The sequence below is a fragment of the Myiozetetes cayanensis genome, unplaced genomic scaffold (genome assembly GCF_022539395.1).
Source record: "Myiozetetes cayanensis isolate MyiCay16 unplaced genomic scaffold, myiCay2020 scf1, whole genome shotgun sequence".
Taxonomy (NCBI): domain Eukaryota; kingdom Metazoa; phylum Chordata; class Aves; order Passeriformes; family Tyrannidae; genus Myiozetetes; species Myiozetetes cayanensis.
In genome coordinates, this window is record NW_026086604.1 from 59,507,214 (window position 1) to 59,523,784 (window position 16,571).

A 16,571-nucleotide genomic window follows, 5' to 3' on the forward strand; every position below is an offset into this window, starting at 1 on the left:
TAGATTTAAGATTTGGTTGCCGTTTAACTGACGCCGCCTCAGCTCCAAAGTCTCCCCAGCTGTGCACATACCCTTGAAGCTTCTCCTGCTGCTGCCTACGCTGTTGCTCCTTTCCCTGCTGCCACCAGCTGTCTGTGTGCCCTGCTCTGGCAGTCTGGGCTGGGGAGTACTCCTCCGAAGCTGCCGAGGAGCCAGAGATATTAAGAAGGGAGGGCTCATGCCCCCTGTTTTCTCCGTCCTTGTTCTGTTAGAGTCATGAGCGAAAATCTTCGCCAAACTTTTGAAACAGCTGTAAAACTAGATGGAGTTTTTTCTTAATCTTGTGGTTAGGAGTTTACTTCTGTGACAAATCAGAGCCTCGTGGCATATTGTCTGTCTCTCCTGTGTGTGAACAGCATGTATGGGACATGCTCAGCAAAACCTAGTACTCTTATTCACTCAAAACCAAGCCCTCTTCCAGAGAATATTGATGAAAATCTCTGTGTGGGTAACACTTCAGTGGGCCTCAGCATAGTTATGTTGATTTTTTTCTTCTTTTTCTTTGTTTTTAAAGGTCAGCTTCTTAGGTGAGATCAGAGCTGACTGCAAATGTGACTGTAAAGGGTTTACTGGTATGACATCCAGTCCAGGCAAAGCACTATGTAACTGCCAGTGGGTTTGTCCCCATGTCCTGGCAGCTACATATGTTTTCAAGTGGATTGGGATTTAGTAATTAGCCTTATAACAATTTAAATAAGTGTAGTTGCTCAGAAGTATCAAGTTCAGCACTTCTTATGCTAACAGCATAAAAGTACAAATATCATATAACTGTAGTGGCTGTACATTACATTAGAAAAGCACATTGGGCAAAAGCAGTAGAGATACTCCACTGTGCACCTCCCAGTTTCAGAAGGAGTAAAAATCTCCCTTTGTTTTAATACATGCAGACTGCTAGAACAGTCATAAGGCAATCACCATCTTTGGTTTTTCCCGCACATTTATTGCTGCACATTAGTTGATTTTTCCAAACTTAAGAGCAGTTACAGACAAGAAATTCTCTTTGCCAAGGCTTGGGTAATGTTTGTATCCCTAAGTACTTATACAAATAAAACTTGAGATCTAGGAACATATTTTGTCACTTGTATCACACTTTTCAGATAAAGGTTAAACTGGGTCCAGGTTACTGTCTTAGAGCTGTGTGCAGTATTTTTAGGTGAATCATAAAACTGAGATCCTGTCCTGGCAATTGGCTTATTGACTAAATCCCATCTGCTCTTTCTAGTGCGCTGAAGTCTTCAAATTCCTGTCTGAGATCATTCAGTGTGGTTTGCCTTTGAATGGGGAGAGCAGCTGTTTTACAGAGTACTGCTTCCTCTGTGTTTTGTGTGAAATACCTCGCTTTTCCACTGTAGTACTCTTGAGGTGTGATGCAGGCAAGTTCCTCTATACTAGGGTATATGAAAATGTAACAGGTTGGGATCTGTCTAACCTGGAAACAGAGTCCTTGCTCCTCTCCTGGGTCAGAAAGATTAAGGCAGAGATGGCCTGAAGTCTAAATTTAAGGATGCTCTAATTCATGTATAGTGGGACCACAATTTTAAAATAAATGTCTTCAGAGCAGTCTCTTTTTGTTTTTGGCAAATCTGTCTTGAGGTAGAAGTATCACCACACAAAGAAATCCTGCTGTTGAAAATCTCAGTTCTTTGATAATAGCTCTCCAATAATGTTGTATTTCTAGCTGTTACATTATATTTGAAGCAATGTTCATTGCAAGTATCAGAGCTCGAGACTTAGCATTGGTTTTGCTTCACTGAATAGAGCTGAGTGTTGGAAGACATTGGTACTTCTGACTCAGCTTTCTTCCTTGGAAGCTGCAGGCTGCTGAAACCAAATTTGTACTGAAACTTCCTTGTCAGGTTTAGAAAAATGTCTCCCGTTGCCGTAAGTCCTGCAAATACTTACGCCAAACATGGAGACCTCCCCTGCCCACCCCATGTATTCTCTTTTTCAGACAGCGTTTGGATTGGTGGGGGGTGCAGGCAGCCCTCCCCACAGATGCCAGAGAGCCCTAACCGAAAAGAGAGAGAGAAGTATTTCTGCAGGAAATGAGGGGATGGTGAGCTGGCTGCTCCTCGTTGCCCTGTTGCTATGAGTGCCACGTTGGCAGGGCTCTGACTCCCCTGCAGCTGTGTGGGGTTCCGCGGGCGGCCCTCGCCCCAGAGGGGATATCCATGCGAGCAGCTGCAGGCGATGCTCAGGGAAGCAGCTGGCTGCAAGCTCCACTCCTCCCCTCTGGAGCACGGGGATTCCTGCTGAGCAGTGGGAGTCTCTGAAAAGGCTGGGATGGTGGTAGAAAAAGGCTGCTAAAAGTCTCATTTCTTCGACTTCCCTCTGGCTCAGCCTGGTGGGGGAAGGGAACTTGCTCCGTTTGGTCCCTAAAAACCCGGTGGAGGGGATGGTGGGGGAATCGCCCTCTTTATTCTGGCAAGTGGCTGCAGATACTATGAAAGACAAGGACAGGCTCAGTAAATGCTGCCTATCTTTTATTATTATTATTATTATTATTTCTCTCTTCTCTTTTTTCTTTTTTTTTCCTCCCTTTCTGCAAATGTGGGTGGGACTCAGAGAAGACGCTGGGAGTTGCCCACTGTTCTACTTGTTGAGTCGGTACAAAAAGGAAAAAAAAAAAAAAGGCTGAGGAAGGGTTTTGACAAAAAGACAAAAGACAGAAACCAGACTCGGTGCAGTTTTTCACTGTGGTTTTAATCTACCTGAGAAGCATGTGCTGTTTTTTAACTCTCAAGATGCACCTTCGGAGCACAGTAAAAAGGACTGTTGTATTTTCTTCAGAGAGAGCTACGTCTTCAGCTGATCTGAAGTGCTAACCTGTGCTTCAGCATCTCGGTAGGAGACAGTGGTGGCTGGTCCTAACAAAAGCACTGGTATACTAGAGAAGTGACCTGTTGGCTTTCTGAGAAATGCGATACTTGCAAGCTGCCAAAATGACAAAGTGTTTCCTGCTGACTGGTTTTACAGGACTGGTGGGAATAAAGAAAATGAATTGGTCTGAACTGCTAGCAACTGAGCGTTTGCGTTTGGTAACATCGGGACATTTGCAGAACTTGTCAACACAAGTTATTGGCTATTTTTTCTTTACACCAGAATTGAACTGGACGTGTGGTGAGAAAAGGGCCTTTCAAAAACAAGGTTAATTCAGATCATAACCCCACACCTCCAGTTTTTGTGTGAGGAAGACATTGATTACTTGGCTCAAGTTCAATAAATGTCAAATAGAGAAAGGTTTGATAGGAGTACATTAGGCTATGGCAAACAGTATTCTGAACCCAATTTTTACCTGTCTGTTGAACCAGCAGGTTTCGGTGGGGGAAAGGAGGGTAATGCAACAGTGGTTGCTCCTGTTGACTGTTAGATTAGTACCCTTAGCTCCACGTGTTAAGTCAGATAATGCCAAAACAAGTGTGAAGGGCTCACAAAGCATTAAGATGGTAAGTATCTCGGTTATTACAGACATTCTAAGGTTTCCTATACTGTTGAGTCATACTTCAAAAAACATCATCTTTATGAATCCTCCAATAAATCTTTCTCAAAAAAAAAAAAAAAAGAAAAAAAGGAAGTTAAGCACGAAGAAAGCTTTTATTGCTGGGAACAGTCAAACTGTTAGTTTTCTGTCAATACAGTTGTAGTGTCTATCTTGACTGGGTTTGAATTTGCCTCTGTTGCTGCTCTATGTGCAGGAAAAAAAAGTATGAGAAAATGAGTGTTTTGATTTTAACTGTTTTGTTGTTTATGTATCTCAACAGGCCAGAAGGCTATTTCAGATCTCTGTTTTTGTAGAAGCCTTGCTGTTCTCTGAAAGATTAGCTGGGGCATATCTATATTCTGTTTTTACAAGCAGGTGTAGGCAAGTTCTGCCCAGTCTGTGAAGGTCTGAACAGCAGCAGCTCTGCCAGAGCTGGGCTGGGTGGCCCTGCAGAGGGGGATGAGGTGAGACCACATGGGTGGCCAACCTCCCTGGTGTAAATAAGGGTGAGAAAATGGGGTAGTAGTCTGGGGTCTTGTGTAGGAAGACAATATGGGCTGGTTTAAGGCCACCACAGACATAATTTAATATCCCTGGAAGTGTACAAGGTTAAACAGAGCTCTGAGCAACCTGGTCTTGTTGAAGATGTCTCTGCTCATTGCAGGGGGGTTGGACTAGATGGCCTTCAGAGGTCCCTTCCAACCCAAACCATTCTATTATTCAGGATTTCATGAAATATATTTATTTTGGCAAGATTTTAGATTATGATAACTAGGATTTAACCTATTGAGTAGAGGGATGAGAAAGATATGGTGTAATTGATAGTAAATGGAAAGCTTTATATGTTTCCCTTCCTGACTTTGGCTACTGGATAGGGGAGTTTACACATCAGTGATCAGAAGAAATGTGCATGGCCATATTTCCATGCCTCGGAGAGGTGCATAAATAAATATACTTTGAACATTGCCCCAGCTATCTTGGATGTCCTTGGCAGAAAAGCGTGGTGGGAGGGCATTGAAACTAATGAGATTAAAGCTAATTCAGGTGTGCATACCCCAAGCAATGGTAGTACGTAAGTGGTAGAGGTATAAAATGACAGAGCATAGCCCAGGAGACATGGGATAGTTCTACCTCTTTTCAGTTCTTCTGCACAAAATTCTTCACTTTGGAAAGTATTTGGTTGGCACCAAACAGCTCACAGTGCTATGTAAAATGAACTTGGCACTGGGTACAAAGTTCTACCTGTGGCTGCCCATCCCATAAGAATATGCAGCATATAAAATATGAATAGGTGATCAGTAAAAATTACTCGGTTTTAATTCAATTACTTGTTTTCAATTACTCAAAACAACTTCTGCTGCTACTCATTAGTGACTATAATTGCACCTTATTTTCTTTGTAAATTATTGCAATTATAAAGTCTAAGCAGACACAATGTTGGGGACAGAAGAAGAGAAGAAAAGGAGAAGTTTGCTTGAATTTCTTCTCCTGCATAGTGTGGTTCTAACACATGCAGGTCACTTGTGGCTTTGTATTTGGAAGTGTATGTGCCCTAGGAATTGTGTGGCAATCAGATTTATGAATAGAAGGCCTTACTAATGGGAGAGTCTCCTTAGTCTTTTTAAAGGGTTAGCAGCATACACATTAACTGCCTACAAGAGCTGTCTCTGTGGGTGTGTGGCATGATTACAATATTCACCCGTCCTTCTTGGCAGAATAGTAATAAAAAATAATATTTTTGATTGTCTTTCGTGCAAAGCCAAGACTTGCTCTAGATGTGATGAGCAGTCAGTTCCCACTTTAAGAAAATCACTCTATGGTAGTGACTGCTTGTTCTGACTCTTGACTTGTGGGTCTGTTTGGAGGAGAGGGGCTACGGGCAGAGGACTTCTCCCACCCTTGCCTCCTGTGAAAGTGAAGACTTGGTTCTGTCAGTGCTCGAGACTGCTGATTAATGCTGCTTGCTTTTTAAATGCTTATATCACGGAAGGCTCTACTGCTTCTCAGAGCTGAGCAGCTTCCAGTTTACCAGGTGTTCCTTTTTAATCAGGGCAGTCAATTGCCTAACAGTTTATAAAAGGCCTTAAGTGAGGAAGTAATCAACAGTGTCTATTATAGCAAGAATAGGATTTGCAATCAAATGGTGACGTGACTAATGTAATTGAAACATTATTACACCGTTGACTTCGTATTCTCAGGCCATATGCCTCGAATTGGGTATAGGGGCAAAGAGTGTGTTACATCATATGGCACAGGTAATGCAAGGTTTTTAAGTTGCCAATTTGCTGTAGAGTTAGCCCATAAAAAAAAATGAGCGGGGTCCTTGTCCATCAGACTCAATTAACTCAGACATCTTACTGTTGTCCTGAAGCTCATCCCAGTGGTAAGCAGGTGTGTGAGCAAAGTTCAGGCAAAACTAAATGCCAAAAAACCTCACAGAAACTTCTCCCTTAAAAAGGATCTCCTGAGCTGAAGGGAAAGCTATTTTTAGCAGCAAACATAAGAACGTTACAGGAAACTACTCCCATTCAAACTTGTATCTAAATATAACTCACAATTCCTTCAATTCTGATAAACAATACTTTCTCTTCTAAATTTTAGTAAGGTTATAGCATAATTCAAGTTGTAAGGGAAATAATGTACCAACAGTTATTATACCTCTCCTAAATGCCTATTGTATGGGATGGAGACATTGCCCCTTTACTGAATTCTTGATTCAAAGGCAAAAAAGGAGACAAGGAAACCCCACCCATTCTGAACATAGAATGATTTTATCTTTCCTTTCCTCCAAGATTTATATGTGATTTCATTTCTTCTGTATGTTTCCAGGCAATCAGCCAGTTTTCTTAGAGAGTAGGGAAGTTTGGCACTGAGGGAGATCAGCTTTTATGGCTGGAAGGTATTCATGAATTGGAGTATCAGATCCATGCTCCCAAATGACATATTTAGGAATAGCATTAAGGGCCAATCTTGGGAGATGTTACAGTCCCAAATGGGGGGCAAGCAAGTGCAGTCAAATAAATGGAGAAAGAAACATGGAACATTCACTCCCTGTGTCACTGCAGAGCCCAACCAGTACAAGACCACTCTGAAGCATTTGTGACTTCAAACCAAAGTGCTGGGTCAAAATGCAGTAGAACATAACTGTCTTCTTAACATTTCTTATATCAGTTAAGCTATTCTCAGAGTGTAAAAGATTCAGCTAAGGCTAATTTCCAAAGAATTACATTGCAAGTGAGGATAAAGATTATTAATAATAAATGCCTGGTCTATTAGAAGAGCCTAGATGAAAATGTCATCTTCATAAGCTGGGATGTTTCTTACTCAAGGATTTTGTTTGTGTCCAGTCCTTTAATACACCTTGAGAAGTTTGTCAGAATAGAGGTACATTGATACAGTGCTGTTTCTCCAATCACCAGGGTGGATACTTAGGCATAAGAAAGACTTTTTCCAGTCAAGTGTATGCCCAGTGTTATACTGTGTGTCCCAAGTGCTGAGATAAAGGCTACCTGCAGCATTTCTGTTGTGTAGGGATTAGGTAGAGAGGTGCTTGGTGGAATAATTTACTGTTACTGTTTCCCCACACTGTCTTGTGGCTCTGCAAGACCAGTGGAGTAGGTCCAGTTGACAGCTGCAAAAGTGGACGCAGAACAGCTCATGTTGTGGAAGACACGTTCAGGTAACTTGATTCTGTTTTGCTGTCCAGTCCTAGGGAGAAACAGCAGGAGAAGACAGGGTTCAAAGATGAGGCAGGATGGATTCAGACGTGAAGAACTCTTCACCCAAGAGACACTGAGTGGATTGGAATTGGTCAGAAACAGTAAGAATAGGGAAATAAGAATTCTCTGAAAAACAAGTCTGATGGGAAAAGGCAACACAGATGCCTCTGTTTACTTTTCTGTGGTCACATAAAGTTGATCAATGAATCTGGAAGTCCAAAAGCACAACAACTGTAAGGTGTGCTCTGTACCACATAATTGTCTGGAAATTTATTGTCATGTGCTGTCATTATCTTAGCTGATGTTGCAGAAGAATACAAAATAGAGGTAAATAATTGAATAATGAGGAGCAAGCAACTGTATCTAATACCTTTAGTTGTTTCACTTATTAAGCTCTGTAATGATTCATGATCAAACTTAACTTCCTGGCAGTAGGAAATCATTTTTTTCTAGCAGCTTAAGCAGCTTACATGAAGGGAAAAAAGTACGTCTCCAAAGCCGTTGGGGAAGCTGTTCCCATTTGGGTGGGAGCCTGAAAACTCCCATTAACTCTCACTTTTAATGTCTGGCTTCTCAGTGTATGGAACATCGGTAAAATGGAAAAACTTAACATGCCTCCTGAAACAGATCTGAAATGTATCTGGCGGTTGGGCGTCCCTCTCCACACATTATCAGGCACGGGAGAAGCTGCACAGAGGGAGGTGGTTAGCACATGAGCTTGAGTCACAGAAGATAAGTATTTCTATAGCAGCCACTTTGAGGGAAGGGGAGGATGCAGGTTCTCTAGAGACAGCATAGCAGTGTCTGCTGTAACTAGAAGCAGCTGAGTTTTGTTCATGACTTGTTGATCTATGTAAATCAGAATGTTAGTTTAGAGCTGAATTACGCATTATTTCTCTTAATGGATGGACTGTTCATAACATCTGTATTTCAGCTGATTTTTTTTAAAATTTTAGTTTGTTATTGTCATTGAGAGAAAATAATTTGATTTGAAATTTTCATAATTGCAGGTCATATTGTTTATCTACTATTCAGTGCTGAGAAGATGGGATATTAACTCCAGGTGATAACAGTCACAAGCCTTAGGATGGTCTCATGAAAAAAAAATGTAGCCTGAAGTATGTGATGCAACTTTCAAAGCTGTGTGTTTCAACCTCTTTGATTTGCAGGCTGTCTTAACATTTCACTGCTGGAAGCATGGACGCCCTGATCAGTGAGTTTAAGTGAACTGGCTGTAGGCTTGCCTTCGTCAGGAGTAGGTGTTGTTTCCTCTGTGATACATGTTGTACTAATAGGTTACCCTTATCTACCTCAGGTGATGTAGCAGAGGAGAGGTTTAGGAGTCTGGCCTGATAGAATCAGTGATCTGTGAGTGATGTAATAAGAGTGATGGGACAGGTTCATTAGCAAAAGGGGCAGGGGGGGGGGAACGGAGGATATGCTTGAATACCAGAATGGAGGTGCCTGTTTTGTTTGATGATATGCAATTTTGTGATACACAAAATTGAATGAGAACTGAAAAGGAGGAAGGTGTGGTGGGCAGATCTCATTTTATTCAACAGAGTTGAAGTGTTATGCCAACAACTTGATACCAAAAATGAGCCTGGAAGCATATTGATGGAGAATATATTAGATATATGTCCACAATGAGACTGTGGTCAGGAAAGATTCAATCCAACTTCAAACATTTAATGTGCTTCATTAAATAGTTATGGCTTTATTATATGCACTGGATATTGAGATTATCTTAGGCTGCTGTATTTTCCTAATGCTGTTGAAGAAACTGGAGAGAACTCCGAGAACAGCTTAAAACATGAGTGTGAGTTGGGTAATCAACTTGGGAAAAAGTTCTGGGAGAAGTATGTGCAAACTGACAGCTCTGTTGTGGAGAAAGTGCATCATTACAAACAACAGAACAGTGTGCTTGCTAATAAAGCTGAGAATGATTGATTGATTTTAGTTGTTAGGATGGAGTAATAATAGGAAGTTGAGAAATCCAAGGTTAATAACCGGAAATGCTTTCTAGATATGAGGTCTGTTTGGGCTTCAAAAGTGTCTTACAAGGAAAATTATGCTAGTCATGCAGTTAGGATATTCAGAAATTAAGCTGGTGAATAACTAATAAATGTAAAAACCTGTGTCAGGGTAAAAGCAGAGTTAAATACTTAAAGATTTCTCTTGTCCTGTTCAGAAGCTTCAGCAAGATAAAGTGAAAACTGTCTTTCTGCTTTGAAGATGCTATCTATACTTCTCTAATTGTCCCAATACCCTGTTTCAGGTTCCATAATTCTCTTTAAGCAGCAAATTCCACAGGGTGACCAATGGCAGAGGTTTTTTTTCCCCGACTCTTGAGAAAAATCAGCAAAGTCATAAAAGGAGGTACCATGAAATTGCTGTCAAAGTGAATTGCACTGTGACTGATTGCTTGTGCTGCTGAAAGTCTCAAGTTTACCAGGGTACAAACATAAGCTTTTTTAAAGCTTTGCAGTAACTTTGGAACTCACATGTTTACTGAATACAGTCTAGTGCAGGGGGGAAAAGTCATCCCCAGCAGTCATTTCTTTCCTTAGCACGTGCTGTTTGTGAACAATTATTTGTCTTGAGCCAAATAAAGGTACATTTCGAGATTTCTATGAATTTATGTTATATAATGAATAAGAAGAATGGTACATGTTTCATAGTACTTGCATAGTTCTAAACATTTAGTATCTTCATTTTCTTTAGGTGGTGTCCTGACTAATACTGATAATTTGTGGACCATAATTTGTATTTTTAATGCATCTCCTTGAAGGACCTATTTGCCTCTTACTCTGAGACTCTGCAGTGGTGATGCAGAGCACTGATATCTTAAAATTACTCAAACTGACTTTTCTTTTAAACTGACAAACTGACTGACTAACCTTAAATCCTCTTGCTATTGAGGAAAGCAATAAGGATGACATTTTTTTCAACCTTTGGTGAGTCTGTACCATCACAATAGGAGTATCTATTAGAGGTAATTTCTGGGTGGAAGTCATTAACGGTTCATTTCATCCTACTCCCAGGTAATGAGGGCAGTATTCTTCTGTTCTTCTGTCCAGCCTGCACCAGTATCTTAGCTAAAGGGTATGCTTTTTCTGTCTTCACCAATGTCTGTATTTGACAGACCTTTCCGATTTTTTTAATATGATTTCAGCTTCCAAACAATTTGCTGAAGAAGTCTTGAAAGCACACAATGACTGCAGGAAGAAACACGGAGTTCCCCCCTTAAAACTCTGCAAGAAGTTAAACAGAGGAGCCCAACAGTGAGTTCAGTCCTTTCTTTTCTCTAAAGAGATTTGTGACGCTTTTTTCTGTTAGGTTCAAATGTGCATACTGCAAAAATATTTGCCTTTTGACATGCTGATACACGGTGAAGACTTACTGGGTGGAAAGTGTGGGACTCCGCTCTTTTGTCCTCTCTTTCTCCATCACATAGGTCTAGCTGCTTATATGGACACTTCTGTGGTCACAACTGTATAAATCTGTCCTGGACCCTTTTTCAGACATCACTGCATCTGTCTGCACTGATATGTCTCCTCTGGTAGTTGCCTAAGACATGCTTCACCACCAGTTATGTCAGATGATGGATTATCATCTGCAGGAGAATATCCACAGCTGCTGAAATAGCGAGATAAAGAACTTATTCATGGTAAGATGTGGTGACTGGTCTAAGATCAGTGGAATCAGAAGGAATCAGATCTAATTACCTGTCTCCATGCCCCAAAAGCAAAAGCACAATATATTCTCTATTCTGTTAGGAGGCAAACATCTTACCTCTTCTCCAGTGCTGAAGACTGCACAACTTCTTGCTTTCTGGCTTCAGTCTTTCTTAGACAAATTTGAGTCTGGTACTGCTTGTCCTCTTTACTGTAGTTACGACAACCAGATTAATTCCTTTTGCTTTACAGCAACCTTTTTCAAAAAGTAGATTTAAAAATCTTCGATTTTTTCAGGCTGATCCTCACTGTGCAAAGGAGATATAACTGAAAGAGTAAATGCTGATTAAACTACTCAGAATATAAATGTCTTCCCATAACAGCTAAACAGTGACCAGTTTGATCCTTGCAGGTAAAAGATCATTAGGCTTTCTACCATAACTTCTCTGTTCAGACTTCTCTGTGCCAACTGGCTGGGAGCCAGAGAGGCTGCTGCAGTTTTGCAGAACCTGATTTACTGTCCCAGCATGGTGCTGCACTGTCACACAGATGCACTAGCTCCTGCACTCCTAGACCAGTCATCTCTGCCAGGTGTTGTGCTGTATAACACACGGTCTACGTGGCGTATGGACACGACCTTGGCAGCAAGTAAAATCTTGGGGTTTTTTCTTTTTCTTTTTTTTTTTGAGACACCATAATAACTGGATACAGTATTTCTAAGAGATGGAATGCCAGTGACTCATCCATGTACCTTTCTAATCTCCTGGGACTTTCCTTCTGTTCTTCTAAGGGTTGTTTTGTTTCTGTTTTACGTGATGGCTCACAGTGAGGAAAAGATTTCATTGACTTGTCAATAGCACTTCTTGTGTTTCCAAAGTGCTGCTCTTGGTTTGAACAAGTCAGCCTGTATGAATAGTTCAGATTATTCTATCAAATATGCATTGCTCCACATTTATCTCTAAGTGTGCTATTGCCCTTGCTGGGTATTTTTAGATCCTTCGGAAATTCCTCACAGTATTCTCTGGTTTTAGTTGACTTGCCCTGCTGTGATGAATAACAATAGGAAACCTTTGTTTGGTTGCAGTCTGTGGCTTAACTTGAAATAATTGAAAGACACATGTTCAGAGACTGATAAATCTGGTTGATACCAAGAACCAGAAATTCTTTGATATAAATAAAAGACATGAAATTTAAGAAATCTCATATTTGTCAAGACAGATTTTGCATATTCTTAAATTCAAAGAAGAACGCCTTTTCTTTAGGTGCATCTGATACTACCTTTGTTGATATGTATTTGGTGTATCTCTGGATACTTTTCTGTGCTTCTCTATCTGTGTTGAAAATGGTTTGTTTTCTACTATTTTTTGTTCCAGTAATGGTGACAGGTTAGATGAACTGACTATGGATCCCTACTTTGGTATAGGATGAATCACCCTCAGCAGGTGTCTGTTTATCTCTGACTGTAATGAAGCATAGGGTGATGATCTCAGATGAAAATCTCATGCTTTCAACTGCCTGAGCTGGAGTGTATTAATCACCCTTTGTCTCACATCCTTGGCAGCTTTATCCATCTGAAATGTGTACTTTGTTCCAGTCTTCCCTCTAGCTTGGGATGTGGGAATCCTTAAAGAGAAAAACTACAGGACTGTGGTGATATACAGCATGAAAAAACATCTAGAGATCCTCAGTTCAGGATCTAGAAGACTGACAACTCACTTTTCATTATTTCTAAATTAATGGACATAGCTAAATACTTGTTTGTTTGTTTGTTTTGATGGGAGGTTTAGGACAGAGGAAAATTAGAACCTAATGACTGAAGTACTAGAGTACGCCAAAATGTTCAGCTGGACAAATTTCCTTTCTCTGGCAGATGCCAGGAATTCATGGTTAGTGAAGGAGTAGCAGGACAAAACAAATGTGGTGTTCCTTCCCCCATTATCTTCTCCTGGAAATTACAGATTTATCCTGGAAATTATGGTTTTCCTAAGCAGTAGGTCGTCTCCTCATTTATTTGTTGCTGTTGTTTACAAGCCCTGAAGATTCTCCCCCACATACACACGCTGTAAATTTGTCTTTTTCAAACCCGCATGGGCTTCAGTGTCTGCATCATCCTGTGGCAATGACTTCTGCCACACAGTGTGGAAGGAGTGCTTTGTCTCACTTGATTTTTAAATCTGTGACCTGATGGTTCTCCCTGTTGCCTCCTATTTCTTGTGCCATGAGAAATAACAAATGGTCTTTCCAATTTCACTGTCTTTGTGCTGAAGCCCTTCCAGTGTTGAATAAAGAGAAAAATTGTTTACTTGCAATGTCCTTCTTAACCCTATTGTTGTAGGACAGTAAAATATTGACAGCTCTCACACATCAACTTCTACAGAAACACTGCTGCTTATCCTATGTCAGTTTACACCGTTTTTACCTCAGTCTCCATGTGGTCCCCTTCTCTTCCACCCTGTTGTCTGGCACACTGTTGTTTCTTTGCATTTGACTTTTTTCTTTTTTTTTTTTTTTTTCATTTGTGAATGCATGGGTTTTATGCTTGCTTTGACTGAATCCCCATTTCTGTCTTTTTTTTCCAATCTCACTGAGAACATATGATTTACTTCCATGAGGTGGTCCCTCACCCAATGTGTGAATTCCTTTGCTAGATATGCAGAAGAACTGGCTACCACAAGGGTCCTCAAGCACAGCTCTGAGTCTGCTAATGGAAAATGTGGAGAAAACCTAGCATGGGCATCCTATGATCAGTCAGGTGAGTTTTCTTCTCTTGTTGTCTCACAGACACCAAATTGTACTTTGATGTACTTTGACGTACTTTGAACTCAGATCATCTGGTTGCAAGAGTGCTGGAGTTTCCTCTGTTTCAAAAGTGTATCCACCACTGTCCAGCCCAACTTAACCCAGGCTCCCTGGGGGCAGGATGGTGGTTTGCAATAGCCTGTGTGTACAGAGAACAAGAAGCACATGTAGGCACAGAGGGGTTAAGGGACTGTGGTACTGTGTTATGTCCCTTTGGAGGTGGAACTTGGCAGCTAGGCTGCTCCATATGTCCCTACTGTGGAGCTGTCTTTAGTGCTACTTCTATATCCATGGTAGGAGAGAAGGAAGACATCAGTGCAGTGCACTTCACCTTTGTCCTTAGTTTGTCCCAGCCAAAGAGAGGTCTGCCCACGGCTGTGGTGAGGAAAGTGGAAAAATGTCTATTGCATACTAAACAGCAGTTCCTGTTTGTGGGGGCAAAAACAGGGAACTGGGCAACAAAGTGACAGTGTTACTGTGTTAGTATCTTCCACTCTGTCAGCAAACAGGCTTTGACCCCTCTTCTATCCCTTCATCTTTGAAGACAAAATTACTCCATATATTTTCTGGTTGTAAATGTGACATGTAACTGGCAGCCTTTGGTTTGGATGCCCCAGGAGCTGAATTTTTGCCAGGCTGACAGCCTGTGGTGAGCCCTTGGAGAGAGATTCAGCAGGCTCTTCCCTCCTCGCTTCCTCCAGTGGGCAGGGCTCATGCCTCAGCCTGCAGGGACAGCAGGTGGGATGTATTAAAAGTGACCACTTGTTTTCTTTGTTCCAATCTACCTCTGGAATTTCCAGCACAGCCTTGAGGAAACAGAAGTTCATTTCCGCAGGCTGTGTTTGAAGGACCTGGAAATTTTAGTGAGTTTTAGACCCAGGGATGTTGCTTAGTTCCTCCTCAAGTGCCAACTTTAGTCCCAAGTGGGTACTTTTTCATGTTGAAAAAGAAACCCATGGTGGAAAATTACAATTTGATCTACTCATATTTGGCATTCTGTCCTTTGCAAAAGTGTGAGGCAAGGGTTCAGAGCAGCATGGGAAAACACAGATGTACGGCAAAGTTTGCATAGTGGCTATGACTCACTGACTGAGCTTACTTCTTTCTTCTTGTTTGTGTTAATGACCTGTGCTCCTGCCCCCTAGGTTAAAGTCACAGAATTCCCATTCGGAGAGCTGGAAATATAACACACAAATCCTTCTGCATAATGGCTGTCTTTTTCTGGACCCAATTTGTTTTCTTCAACGCACTGTTTCCGTACATAACTTTCCAGTCTTGAGCAGTTTTGCTGTTTTTTTTAATCTACAGGATTGAATGCCTTATTGAGAAAATTAAACTATATCCTCTTTTGTTCTGTAAAACACTTCTACATTTCCAATGAAGCAGGATCACTCAAAGTACCAGAATGAGAAAGCTAGTTCTTCAAAGAAAGTTATTTTCTCTTCTGGCTTAGTCTTCATCTTTGTGTAGCTAGTTCATTCTTCCTCTTTTTCTCATATAGTTCCCTTTGGATAGTTAATTTGTACTCTGCTCAATGAGGCTGAAATTTGGATTAAGGCATCCATTCATGGGCTTAACAAAGGCAGGCAATGTCTTCCGGTTTCATCCCTAGATAAAGCAAAATTCAATAAACCTCTAACATACTCAGTATTCCCTCTCAAAAAGTGATGCTGTTGTTTATTTTGGCTCTTACTGAGTTCTGTAATAATACCAGAAGATGCATTTCTTGTTTCAGAGAAGATTTAAGCTTTGAACTATAAAACCTTCTAGCCTGACTCCTTTCCTCTTCAAGAATACCTGGAATTGTATTCAGGATTTTAGAGTTACATACCCTAAAGCTGTTGCTGGAAATATGTTTATCCCTGTAATCCAAGAAATAGTTGACAGCTGTTTCCTCCCTCCAGTCCTGCAGGAACTGCTCTGTGGCAGACTTCTCTTTGTCTGTGTTCAAATAAGTGAGCTGTCATCTGCCAGTAATGCAAGAGGCCACAGCCTGCCTTGGCAGCTGTAGTATGTCAGGCTTCTCAGGATGCCTCATCTCATTTCTCATGTGTCAGGAGGATGAAGGCAAACACTGGATATCTAAATTCTGTTTGGGATGGCTGGTGTGGTCATGAAGAATGTGCTGTGTTGCCTGTGAAAGCACTGCAGCTTCTGGATTTGAGAGAGTTTACTAGAGAAATCGACTGTATGTTGTCACCCAAATCAGTTATGGGAGAAACCTGGGTCTCCTACAGATCAGGACTAGTGGGCACAGGCACCATCTGCCTCAGCCCTGTCTTACACCAGGCTTATACAGTACTGTTAAATAAAGTAAAATAAAGTAAGGACCTGCATGAGGAATGCTGGAAGTAGATAATTAGTTCCAAAACGCATTAGTATGACTTTATTCTAGGTAGATATTTTATTTCTGAGGTGAAGTTGAATCTTCTTCTACCTTCTTTTCCCTGGGACTGGTAGAAGGAATGTTGTGATAACCCAGTTTTTAAGTAGACTACCAAGGTGCTGCCCATCCTTGCAGACAAATATGTCCTATGTGATTTTATTAGAATGTTTTCAGCAACTCTCTCAGTGGGATTACTTGAAGATGTAAGGATTCTTTGGTGTGAGGAGAAACAGTAAGGCTGGGCTCAGAGAAATTATGTGTTGGGGGAGCTGAATGCAGCAGTGGGGCTGCCACAGCATAGTCTTCCCAGTGGTGAGGCTGGGAATGTATTTCCATGCTCCCACCCACAAACACACATATACAGCATATACATGCATGTATATGCAGAGCAGCACAAATAAATGCAGTCAGCACTAAAATGAACAGCACCAGTGGCCTCTTCCTGTTCCCCTTCTTGGCTGATTGCAATA

At 41.2% G+C, this 16,571-nt stretch overlaps 1 protein-coding gene across 3 annotated transcripts in view; it reads left to right on the forward strand.

The window, feature by feature from the left end:
* The window catches only part of GLIPR2 (GLI pathogenesis related 2), a 34,465-nt gene that overhangs the window by 10,461 nt on the left and 7,433 nt on the right, over positions 1-16,571 (forward strand). For 2 of the 3 annotated variants that reach the window (XM_050311217.1, XM_050311235.1), the window contains exons 2-3: positions 10,415-10,523; positions 13,565-13,668. In XM_050311217.1, coding sequence (XP_050167174.1) covers positions 10,415-10,523; positions 13,565-13,668 — 213 coding nt within the window. Of the gene's footprint in view, positions 1-2,272; positions 9,619-10,414; positions 10,524-13,564; positions 13,669-16,571 lie in introns of those variants that run through there. The other variant, XM_050311227.1, reaches the window with a different exon arrangement.